At 47.8% G+C, this 11,970-nt stretch overlaps 4 protein-coding genes; 1 reads left to right on the top strand and 3 right to left on the bottom strand.

The window, feature by feature from the left end:
• Nucleotides 1-487: 487 nt before the first annotated feature.
• GSTUM_00010157001 (uncharacterized protein) lies at nt 488-3,382 on the bottom strand. XM_002841100.2 has 6 exons: nt 2,822-3,382; nt 2,598-2,737; nt 1,915-2,540; nt 1,217-1,857; nt 846-1,159; nt 488-787 (listed from the first exon to the last, which is right to left on the bottom strand). Exons 1-6 carry the CDS (start codon nt 3,320-3,322, stop codon nt 766-768), a joined length of 2,244 nt encoding a protein of 747 aa, XP_002841146.1. The 5' UTR covers nt 3,323-3,382; the 3' UTR covers nt 488-765.
• Nucleotides 3,383-5,895: 2,513 nt separating this feature from the next.
• On the bottom strand, nt 5,896-7,968 carry GSTUM_00010156001 (uncharacterized protein; the record flags this gene model as incomplete). XM_002841099.2 has 10 exons in its annotated part: nt 7,432-7,968; nt 7,326-7,371; nt 7,236-7,255; nt 7,108-7,176; nt 6,980-7,085; nt 6,808-6,933; nt 6,671-6,752; nt 6,498-6,610; nt 6,311-6,422; nt 5,896-6,255 (listed from the first exon to the last, which is right to left on the bottom strand). Exons 1-10 carry the CDS (start codon nt 7,856-7,858, stop codon nt 5,896-5,898), a joined length of 1,461 nt encoding a protein of 486 aa, XP_002841145.1. The 5' UTR covers nt 7,859-7,968.
• Nucleotides 7,969-8,686: 718 nt separating this feature from the next.
• On the bottom strand, nt 8,687-10,566 carry GSTUM_00010155001 (uncharacterized protein). XM_002841098.2 has 3 exons: nt 9,209-10,566; nt 8,998-9,155; nt 8,687-8,937 (listed from the first exon to the last, which is right to left on the bottom strand). Exons 1-3 carry the CDS (start codon nt 10,465-10,467, stop codon nt 8,912-8,914), a joined length of 1,443 nt encoding a protein of 480 aa, XP_002841144.1. The 5' UTR covers nt 10,468-10,566; the 3' UTR covers nt 8,687-8,911.
• A 148-nt stretch (nt 10,567-10,714) lies between these two features.
• GSTUM_00010154001 (uncharacterized protein) lies at nt 10,715-11,278 on the top strand (the record flags this gene model as incomplete). XM_002841097.2 has 1 exon in its annotated part: nt 10,715-11,278. The coding sequence occupies one exon, from the start codon at nt 10,715-10,717 to the stop codon at nt 11,156-11,158; it is 444 nt and encodes a 147-aa protein (XP_002841143.1). The 3' UTR covers nt 11,159-11,278.
• Between the last annotated feature and the right edge of the window lie 692 nt (nt 11,279-11,970).

Genomic DNA, 11,970 nt, shown 5'->3' with positions numbered 1-11,970 from the left:
AGGCACGACTCCTTTTCGAGAAATATTTCTTAATCTGGTAATTGCAAATTCCGTAGAAAATATTCACATTTTTTTCCCACCTAATAGTTTCTGGAACGACCCGATTGAAGACTACCAAAACTTTGCGATTCACCAAGCTTTACGAGAACTTTGCGGACACGAGCGTATTGGACCAGGAAACAGATTAGACGGGGCAGCGAGCCAGTTTAAAACCCACCAAAAAGGTCGGAATTTCAAAACCTCAGAATTTGCAAAGTTCACATACAAAGTGATTCACCTCTGTGCCCGATCCAATCCACTGCCCAGTCCAATACGTTATCCTGGGCATATTTTTTTCCTTCCCATTTTAGACTTGTATTCTTGGGTAGTGGGCTTAGGCTCTGTAGTAGAACTTATTGTGGGGCGGCGGCGGGGTACTGGTTGAAGTTTGTGAGAAGAAAGAAAATGAACAAAGGAAAAGGAAAAGAAGTCGGGTTTCACACCACAGAGCTAATTTTTTTGAATTAGAACTTAGAGTTGTGTTAGGTCTCATCACAAGGTAGTAGTGTATAGTCTTTCTAATTCTATCCGAGGTTTATCAAAACACCCAGAGATCAGGAGAAGCCAAGGCATCACCAAAACGAAACCTCCCCTTCTACTACTTCAAGCGAGGATATCTAATAGTACATGTTTGTCTCTAATGCGTTTCCCATCAAACCTCCCGAACTCCAATATTTACTAAACAACTAACACGCAATAAGCCTGTACATAACAAACGAGCGATGTCTACAATGGCGGTAGAGGGTTTCTGCCTGAGGTCAGTGCAAGTCATTTAGTGTGATGATGAGGTAGAGGGTTTTCCATACCTGCAATTAGGACACTGCAATCTAAACCGCATCCACCCTTCAAGGCAATTTGAATGGAATACATGACGGCAAGGGGTAACCATATAGCTTCTCCTTCCCAATAAACCGACGCTACTGGGCCCACTGCCTGCATCGCGATCATTGGATATTGTCGGGACCTCAACGGACTGCATACAGATTGCGCAGTCGAACAAGCGGGTGTTGGGGAGGAGCGCGGTCACGTCCGTTGGAGGAAAGGAGGGAAGTTGTGGTTCGGCGGCTTCTAGATCGTCGATAGGAAGGATTGGGTGGTAGTCGTAGGCAGGGGGGAGGAGCTAGTATTCTAGTCAGCAATCTGCATATTTCATTGATGAGGGGGACGAAGGGATTACATTGGATGGGACCAGGACCCTTGGGCCAAACAATTGTTGGCTCAGGAGCAAGAATACCTGAAACCAGACCCAGCCAAGGGCCACGGCTGCTGATTTATAACTTGGCTCGAGGAAAAATATGTTTCCCTTCCAACAGTAGAGATATAGGCTTGGAGTGACTCTGCAAATACTCATTCCGATCACGAATTCCCATGTGAATGCCTTCCGGCACCCACGGATTACATTTCTGTATATTTGCGGCACCCAATAGCTATTTGCAAGTAGGACGACTGTATTGACGAATAGCCCTCGGAAGAGTGGTGGCCAGCTGGCTGCATGCAAGGAGATGAAGAAGGAGCCAAGAAGAACGAACAGGAAGCGGGGGTACAGCGTGCCGATGTCCTGTCGACCATCGTCACCGTTATCGTTCAAATCTTGATTGGGTGGCAATATTATCGGTGCCTGTGGCATTGCACTGGCGGGTAATGGGAGAGAACCTTCTGGTGGATCTACCGCTGGAGTGGCTGCTGGTGGTGTAGACTGTGCTGGGCGATGTTCGGGGCGTTGAATTCGACGGATAATCATCAAGAAGCGCATTCCGAAGATGGACCCGAGAAGAAAGGAGAAGAAAGTCATCGGGGACAGGGCTAGATAGCATGAATCTATAATAAGGTGTAAGTGCCATACTTTCCTAGGCGGTAGTTTACTGTTTAGCTTACCGACAAGTACAGTTGCTCCTAAAAAGGCAAGTGCCATATAACCATCGACTATACCCATCATTGCAATTGTCCAGAAGCTAACTCTACTCACTGTGCTCGGTGTGTTACTCTCATTCATCTGCCGAATCAACAGCCAAATCTGTGCACATGTGATGACCGCAGCGCACAGTGCAAAGTTGATTGCCTTGCGGAAATATTTTTCAATCTTGATGCCTTCGGCCTTCTTGACGCTAAGAACATGGCCGCATGTAGGAGAATATATAATTCCAGAGATGACGATGGGTGGCGCGTCAGGAACTGGAACGCCGGTGGGGTGTCGCAGTTCTTTTTCAATGTGTTGGAGTGTTTCAGGACTTATGTATGGTGGATGTGGTGTGTTGAACGAGAGGAACGGATGAGAAGAGAGCACTGGTTGGACAGGATGTAGCTGGAAATATGCGATATACTCACAGCGAGGTTTCTCATTAGCGGCCTGCTCGGGAGAATGTTGCCAGGGAGAGGCAGGTAACGCTGTATCCTCCTGCTTCTGGATTGCGGCGGCGATGGACTCGAGAAGAAGTGCTTTGGATTGGTTATAAGCGTTCTCTGTGAGCGTAAAATGCGGAAGTGCAAATATTCCCGCAAACCTACAGAACATAATTAATACCACATCACAACGTACAAATTTTTATCAGGGAACTAACTTATCAGACGTCGTGGTCATCAAAACCTCGCCAGACTCGGTAAAATGTGCCCCACTTAAGCTTATATCCTTCATATCTCCACCTTCTTCATTCTTAATAATCATTGTGGCTGTCATCTCTTGTACCTCTCCGGGCCTTTTCTTTTCTTCAATAGTAAAAACAAGTTTCCCACGATTAGCTGTGACATTCTTATCATAGGTCAGGTTCGTTTGTGGCACTCTAACATCTAAGAAAAGCCGATCCCATTCCCCATGCATGGTCCCAGTGGCATTTCGGTATATTGAGGGCAGCCGTGTGGACACGAAAGTAGGTTCCCAACTACGACGTTCCCCAGCAGCTTCCGAACCTTTAACATCGCCCCTTCCTTCTTCAACTGTCTCGGCTTTCGGGTTCGGATCCCCCCGAAGAGTATCTCCAGTAACAGCCATTGGCGGGCGCAGGCCACCTGCCCGCACTCCCTCCAGAAAGTACTCCCCAAGAACCTCTTTCTTTAGGGACTCAACTAGCTTCCTTACAGGTTCGGGAGGAATTCGGCCATGCGTGAAGTTTATCCCCGTGAGGTTTCCCGGCACTCCATATGTTGAGTTTCGTAAAATTTCAAGCTGCTCCTTTTCTCGTATGATTATCTCGTCGAGGCCGTAGCTGTTCTGTGGCGAGTTTCCATCGGGCGCAAGGAGAATGATAATTATTAGAATGAAGAGAACTCTAGCTCGAGACTGATCCATCGAGCTTTTCCGGTTATCCCAGTAATGGTCGAGCTTGAGGTTCGTGTTTGTTTCGGGGAGCTACCCTCACACTAGTTAAAGTTGTCGTTCAAAATTACCGAATCCGGCTAGGCCCTCTGGTAAGCATTACGAGTACCCTAAGCCCTTACTATAGTATTTGCAGGCCATCTTTTGTGTTCTATCATAGCCACTTTGGCAAGGTCCACTAGCGCTTCACTGTGGCGTCGTCAGACCCTGCTTATTTATCGGATCTCGAAACACTGAGAAGGCACTGGAATGGGCCAGCAACGCCGGCTAGAGTGCTGATTTGAAAGAGGCTCCAGGTTTGAAAGGACCTGTATAGAAATCAGTTCGAAGAACGGAAGCTCCCCCGGGCCTCTCCCAGCGCAAGCTAGGTTTGTTAACGTATGATACTATCGTACTGGACTAGGTATCATAGTGGATCAGGCGCAGAAGTGACCTACTCTATAATATTATGTGAATTTTTCTTAATTCCCCAGCGGAGAAATTTCCGCAAAACCAACCCTCCGGATTTAGCTCAAAAAAAATGAAAATCCAGCCAGCACTCTATCCGGCTTTTTTATCCATATGCTGTTGTACCTCCTCCTCCCGGTGTCGGTCATTAATTGATATTTTGAAATTCCGACCTTTCTGGTGGGTTTAACTGGTTCACTTCCCCTTCTGATCTGCTTCTCGGCCCAATAGGGAGGCTTTGTTACGACCGTCGTAGCAAGAACTGCGCTTATTTTTGTGGCGAATTATGAATGTTGCAGCGAGGTCAGAATACTCGAGTACTGGCATTTTGCTAAGCACAATAGTACAAAACTTGGTGTGGGTTGAAAACTTTTCTCCTAGTGTTGGTGCAGACTATACCCATTTTTGGTAAACAAAATTGTAAACACAACCACTTTATGGCTGTCTTATTTAAGAACTGTTCTTAACACTGTGCAAAGTCGAGCCACCGAGCACTATCGCACATGTGGAAAGGTTAGTACTATTGCTGTGGTCATAAGGAAAGTTCAAGTTACGAGCGTCTTAGCAAAACCTCCCTAATACGGTCATTCGAGTCATCGTAACGAGAACCTACGAGTACCCAAAGGGGGGGGGGGTAATATCTACCTAAACCACTAACGTATTGGACTTGGAGGCGAAATCAGCTATCATACAAGCACAGTACACAGAAGTGCACCACCAAATTTTTTAAATTTAGAAATCCGAAAATCCCAATTAACACCCACCCAACACTACTGGTAGGAAGGACGAAATACTGTAGGAGGTATGCCCTTTTTTTTTGAGGCTAATTCGAAGGATTTTGTTTTTGCAGAAAATTCTATGTATGTATCATACGGTGAGGATTCAGGCATAATTCAAATGTCCAATATCATACTTGAGCACGTTTCCCAGAACCCCCTAGAAAAGCTTATTTCACAGCACATTCGCCAAGAAGTTGATCCACTCTCCAACACCCCACAGTAACTTATGGTAATTTACCGGTATCATACGTATCATACTCTTAAGCACATCCCATTCCATCAAGAACATCACCAGACATCACTCAGGCTAACACACCCCACCATTAGACTAATTACCTCACAACTTTTCACGTCCTGCCATCCCAACTGAAAAAAAAAAATGAAAAAAGCATCTTCCTGCGGAACAAAACAAAACAACCTACGGTTTCCACTATGATACCACATCGAGAGAGCCGTAAGCACACCTTATATATATAAACGCTACACCCTCCCTACCATACCCGATACCGGTACAGTACTCCCCAACACAACTCCCCAACCAAAGTCTAGCAGGACATCACGCACCATAGCCACTCCCAAAACAGAGTGCGGTACGTCACGGCGCGGATTCTACTCGAGTAAAAGCGAGGATATCCGTCCACACTATCCCTTACCAACTAACCAACCAACACGTCCGTCCTTCCTGGAAGGGGGGGAGGCGAGCTTCCAAATGCACACTTGCGGGATTTTCCCACATGCGTGTCAGACTATCATAACTTGTTCAACTTTGTCCTACTCGCTCGGGACTACCCTACCACACCGTTATCCCACAGAGGCTTCTGGGGCTTGGTGGGGGGCGAGGTAAGGGATGGCTGCACGTGATTCGGGGCTTTGTGATGGGAAGGTCGTCTTTGGTGCTTTGGTGTCACTGGGTATCACTCGTCTACGCTGGGTTGGCAGTATATGTATGGTGGTGGAGTAATTCTGTATCACAGTTTGGTGATGAAGCGCTCCAAAAAGCGTATCCTACTACAATACTAGTAGTGGGTCACAACATGGCTTGACCAATGTTACAATAGTTTTGGCATATGCGTGTTTAAAAACAAACAATATGATAGACATACGATCCCATCAAAATCCCGAACTCGAAGAAATAAAAAAAATAAAAAGGTTAAAACGTCCAAACCCCAAACAAAAAGTTTCCTCGATCCCAGCTAAAAAAATATCCTAGGCCCAAACCATGAATAACCGATCAACGTCCTCCTTCATCTATGATAATATTATGATACCATAAATTCCCCCTCCTCCCCATTCTCCATTTCTATGATACCAGCCCGCCACCTAACCCTGCCCCCCCCTACCACCACCGCCCCCCATAAGTTTAACCCTCCTCTCCCTCGCAACCCTAATCCCCCTCTTCCTCCACTTCTGCCTGACGCTCTTCCCGACAATGCCATTTAGTAGAAACAAAATCGTGACCCCAAGCACCGGACCGGCAATCTTCCAAAAGAACCTGTCAGAATTCCGGATTCCCGGGAAGTCCTCGAAATTCATTCCAAAGTATCCTGTCAGGAAGGACATAGGTAGGAAGACGATTGTGACGAGAGTTAGGGTCTTCATCGACTCGTTTTGCGTCATGCCGATAGTGTTGAATATTAGATCAATCATGTTGTCTGCTGCACGTTTCATGGTTTCGAGGTTCTGTGCCCATTAGCTTGTGCTCGCTACTATATGAAGATACTTGGGAGAGGGCTACATCTATGAGAAGAAGTAGGTGGTCATCTACATCGCCAAGGTAGGTTTTTGTAAGCTCACTAACTTCGACACCCTTTAGGCTTTTTGTGGCAGAGTAGCCTTTTCCGTGGTCCCTGAGGGAGGAAACAAGACCGACGATTGGAGAGATTGTGCTTTTTAGCAGAGACAGCTCGCTAGTTAGGATGTACAGTTCCCGGGATTGCTCCACAGATGGGTCAGTCAAGACGTTCAGTTCCAATTCTGCTATGGTGTCCTGGTAGGCTTGGATCACGGGGAAGGCGAGATCGATTATAGCGTCAACCTAGTTCATAGGTTATCATGCTATTCACTAGCCTAATAGTAGCAAAGAGGGGGTGGCTACAATTGCCTGTAGTATCATTGATCCATCGCACGCAGAGCGGAGAATAGTGTTTCGAGATTCGAGTCTTTGGAGGATTGGTGGTCTGCAGGCGTGTTATTTCGCTACCCTGCAATCTGTACCAAGGGAGCGGAGCATACTCGATATCATCCGCCGAGTTCTCAAAGAAGCTGATGATCGTCCCATCTTCTGTTAAGAACATTGATACCTGCTCTACCGAGACGCGAAGCCCCTTTGATGATAGACTGGAGTATTTCTCCATGTACCTTTGGTTGTCAGCACAGGCTTAATCCCCCGCGTTAACAAGCTCACTCTATTCTCTCTTTGTTCGGTCCACCGTAGTACTCCTGTAGTGTCGTGATTTTCCCAATCGTGCTTCCGTCTGGATTTACAGTCGGAGCATTTCCGCAGTCCTCAGCTAGAGGCACAGTTAGTACTACCAGAGGGGGTAAAGGGATAAGAATTATTGCCATCTTCTGAATGGATCAATTTAACCAACGGCAAAACAACTTCAGGGCTCAAAAATTAGTTTTATTCCACCCAGGTATCCCATAGTAGAAGTACTAACGAAAAGCCTGGTCCGAATACCTATCCATCCCAAGTCAGCGCCAACTCAAACATCCCGCGAGATAGCGAAAATGGGAACCAAGGAACCAACCAATCACATTTAGTTCTCGTCCTAGTGTTCATCAAATCCTCGATCGCTACCCTCACAATCCGGAATTAGCCCAACCCTCCCCCCCTAATCACAGAGCAAAACCTACCGAGCCGATGCAAATTTCTATACTTTGCCAAAGCTTGAATAACATCCCACGAAAGTCCATTACAATTGATCCACCGCACATCAACCCACTCCTTCCTCGGTTCCTTCAAAAACTCAATAAGCTGCACGTTTCCCAGCTCCGTCTGCAATATGTCACTCTCTGAAAAGTCCACAACGGTGATCCCACAGGTCGTATGAAGGTTAACTCTCGCATCCAATACCTCGTCGGGACCGAGGCCCGGCTCCTGCCCGGGAGCTTCGTCCTGGTATTTCGCCGACGCGAGGACCGTTCCCGCCCGGCGGAGACGGAAGCGCGAGGTGCTGGGTCGGTGGATGCTCAATGGAGATTTCGGTACGATGATTCGCAGAGGGGGGGAGGTGTTATTCTCCACATCATCATCGTTCCTACATCCATTAGGTCGAGCCATTTTCCTGAAATGGCTAGGATAATTGTGTTTCCGAATGGTGGGCGAGTTTGGGGGGGAAATTGTTCTATGGTAAAGAGAGGCCGGAGAATCAAGCTTAAGTTAATAAGTGGGAAGATGGAATCCAAAAATGGGGGATGCGTGCTGGAAGTAGGAAACTTTAACAGGACACAAAGTGCATGGATTAAGAACCTTAGTAATAAGCCGTCTCGCCACAAGGGTATGGTACTTGTAACTGTGGATCCCAAACTGACAGGTTATATGCCCTTTTGCCTGGCCCGCTATACGGTTATCATAATATTATCATGCCCAAATAATCTTCCCGCTAATTTTTACGTGAGCGAGACCTGCACATCTCAGCCCTGCGCTTGATGCCGCATTTTTTTTCTCGTCAGCCCATTACGGCACCCCGATCTGGGGGAGTGCCATAGAAAGAGGGGAGTGCGGTTTTGATGACCCTCAGCTACTCGAGCAGTGTGCCGCATCCTGCTGCGTGGGTAAATTATCCGTTTTCTCGGACACGAGAGAAAGCTTGATCGAGTGAGATTTGGCTGCTTACGATACTCGGTTAGGTGTTTATTTCGTTAAGGATGTCGAAACAAACCAGGGCTGACGGACTCAACTCCGCTCCTGAAGCGCAAAGGGACACGCACAACACATACCGAGTGAGTTCGGATGATGTCTGGAATGGCAGTCTACAGAACGAGACATCATTGATATCTACTTGTGATTCCTATGCTGTAGGACCGTTGCCAATGGTTCCATCTGAGAGTCTGTGATCGCCATAGTGCACGCGTATCCTAAAGTACCGGTATAAGTACCATAAGTTAGGGCGGAACTGGATCAAGCTTATTACAGGAAATCCGGCTTTTTCCAAGGCAGTTAGTTGCCATCAAACTTTGTTTAAAGCAAGACCCCAGCAATCATGAATCATGATACTACTAGTGAGAATAGCCACCGTAAAAGTACAGGAGAAAAAAAAGACATCAAAAATAAATAAAACGAGCGATTGCCCTTATTCATCAATCGCTTGTCCGTGAGGGGTTTGATTAAATTTTAATGGTGACCAAAGTGAAGTTTCTCTGAGGAAACCGTTAGCGCTGTCTCAGCTGCAGTACCTTATAATACAAGAGGTGACTTACCCTTGATCTTTGTTGTGAGCCCCTTATGTTCACTACCAGATCCCTGAGATTCACCTGGGGCCTTATCATGGAGGCCATGGCGCTTCTTAGCCCTCTCCTCCTCCAGGTTGGTGGAACCTCTCGCAGCTCTATGAATACCCTTTTCTTCTAGAAGACGGCTTTTGAAACATTAAAATGAATCCCAATCGAATACACGCGTTGAACGACTTACTCTGCTTCCCTCCCAGCACCGGGACGGGTAGCGTCAAAGTCACCACCGTCAGCTGCTAGCCCAGTGGACTTCTCGTACTTTTCGCCAGTTCCTTCGCCGTGGCTTCCGTTATCAAGCTTCATGCCACTACCGAGGGGCTTCAGACCACCCATATTGGGAGCAGCAGCACTGGAGCAATCACCGGAACTGGAAGGCTCCTCGAGGGACTTGTCGGTACTCTGTTGCTCGTGAGTTGGTTGAGCACCGGCCGAAGGTTCGATTGCTGCTCCTGGCCCTCCTCCAATCACCCCCGCCACAATTCTTGGGGCTTCGTCGGTGGTCGAAGCAGCTGAAGGCCGAGATAGGTGTGATTGCCCAGCGGTTTCGTTCGTAGAAATTGGCTTGCTAATAAAGTCGGAACCGAGCTTGGAGCTGGCATTCAAGTCAGATGTGTGAGGAATTCCGGTTCCGTGGCCGGGTTCGAGCTCCTTTCTCCCGCTATCGCCAGCGAGAGAATCAGAGGTATTGGCGTTACGGTTAGAGTTGGTTGAATGGTCGGAAAAGTTACCAAGCTCAGTCTTGCTTTGCGCAGATTTGGCAAATTCTGTTTTACCAAACTCCGTTTTGCCTTCAGCCTTTCCTAAGTCCGTGCTGTTATTCTCGGTCTTCCCAAGCGAAATTCCATCGGCGGAGTGGTTGTCCTTCACCGGCTCCATCTTCCCAAGCTCAGGCTTTCCCAAGCCACCGGAGGGTTGATTGCTGAGCCATTTGGTTCCAAGCTCAGTCTTGCCCAGTGGTGCCGAGTGATTACGCGTGCTCCCCGACTCTGTCCCTCCGAGAGTGCTTCGATTCCCTAGCTCCCCATGATGCACCTTCAAAGCATCCTTCCCACCAAGACTACTGACATTATCCGCGTCGCCGGTGGGCGGGTTGTTAGGCTTATGATCTGCGGCCTCGGGCAGGTCCTCGCTGAAAGCCGAGGAATTGGTATTATACTCTGTAGAACCGGCACTCAGCTCATTCCTATCACGCTGGCTGTATGGGAAAGAGGTGTCATGTTCCGGTGCATCCGTGGAATGACGAAAAGGGTCGGAGTCGGTAGTGGTCTCGCGAGATTGGTGGGGTTCGTCGATGACTGTGCTGGCCTCTGCAGTGCTTCTGCCAATATGTTGAGGGTCATCGTCATGAGAAGTGCTCTCATCGCGGGCAGCCCGGCTACCGAAAATGGCTCGCTGGACAGTGCTTGCAGCGGCGGTCGCTGCGTTGGTTACAGTCCCCATGATCGAGGTTCAAAAAGAAGCAGACAACTTAAGCAGCAATATGGGTATTTTTTATATTCCTCTCTGGTGAGTGATGAGTTGGTTGCTTCTCTGTAGTGATGAGCGTAAATATGGGATGGGAAAGGGGGAGGAGGAGGTGAGGAGTAATATATACTCGAGTAGGTACTGTACCTGTGGCGGGACGGTGGGCTATGGAAGGGTGGGGTGGTGGGCCATGGGATGGTGGGGTGGCAGAAAGACGTAAGCTATGATACCGGTATGTCCCCCGGTATCATATCCATTCTCCTGCCTTGATTCCTGGAATGTTTTTTTTCTCAGTCTATGCAGTCATCCGATCCCTTCCAATTACGAGTGGGTACCGTGCTCGAGTACTCGTAGACTACGAGTATCGGCCATTGTCAACACCCAGTTCTCCCGCAGCATGATAAATTTATCCAACCTTCCCAACCCTCCTTCCCCGATGGTAATCGCCACCATATCGCTCGGCCGGCAGTGGGGCATAGTGGGATTTAGAATCACAAGCCGCGAATCACCAGTACGAGTACAGTACCACAGCAGTAATCCCTGCCAGCACGGCAGGAGCATTAGCCGAGATACATTGTACTCGAGTACGAGTGCGGTAACGTTAGACTACCAAAACTCTAACAGCGGGATGCCGTACCACCTCTACGTACTGGATTCCGCACTCTAGGCATCTTGGGCACCGGAAAGTAGTGAGGAAAGAAACTTGGACAAATACGTGGAAAAGGTCTTGTTTGTAGAGTAGATATCGTACATAGCCTGCAGCGCCAATTGACCGGGAAGGTGTTTAGCTGCTCGAGTAGTCTACGAGTATGATAGGTTACAGTCTACTCGAGCACAGTTTTCGAGCAGGTTGTCGGTACGAGTAGTCTACTCTAGACCATTTGGCTTCTACCAATTGAGAGGTTGGTTGAAATGAAGTCAGTGATGACGGAATAACACGTCATTTCTAGTTAGTCCCCTTGTACCCTTTGCCCTACTCGTAGAGTACCTCTAAATTTACCGTTGAGCCGCAACTTTGAGTGAGCCGAGACGTGTGTTAATTTAAGTTAATCTATGAGCACCGGTCTGTCTGAGTTTTTTTTTTTTTTGTTAAATAGTAGAATCTATTTGCTTAAAGGTGCAAACCTCCACTATAAGAGCACAGTCCGGCTAAAGCATGGATCCTAGATACAAGGGCACCTCTGCAATAACCGCCCCATACCCCTGATTTAGTCCTTAGACATGCTGGTCAAAAACCTCCACAGGCCTAGGGGAAAACAAGCCAGCCTAAGTCCCTCTGGTATGGGACCAACCGCACATTCACCCCCATGAAAGCTCCTTCTGCACAAAACAAAAAAAGCACAAAACAGGACTGGCAGGAGCTAACAAGAAAACCCATACCATATTCTCTTAAGAAAGGAAACACAAAAGAAACCCAACAAAGGAAACCACCTTGATAAACCACATTCCCTATTTTTCAACTGGTCCAATCTTGGCTAG

The sequence above is a fragment of the Tuber melanosporum genome, assembly GCF_000151645.1.
Source record: "Tuber melanosporum whole genome shotgun sequence assembly, scaffold_67, strain Mel28".
NCBI lineage: Eukaryota > Fungi > Ascomycota > Pezizomycetes > Pezizales > Tuberaceae > Tuber > Tuber melanosporum.
Note: the sequence above shows the minus strand (reverse complement) of the source record. Positions and strands in the feature narration are given on the sequence as shown.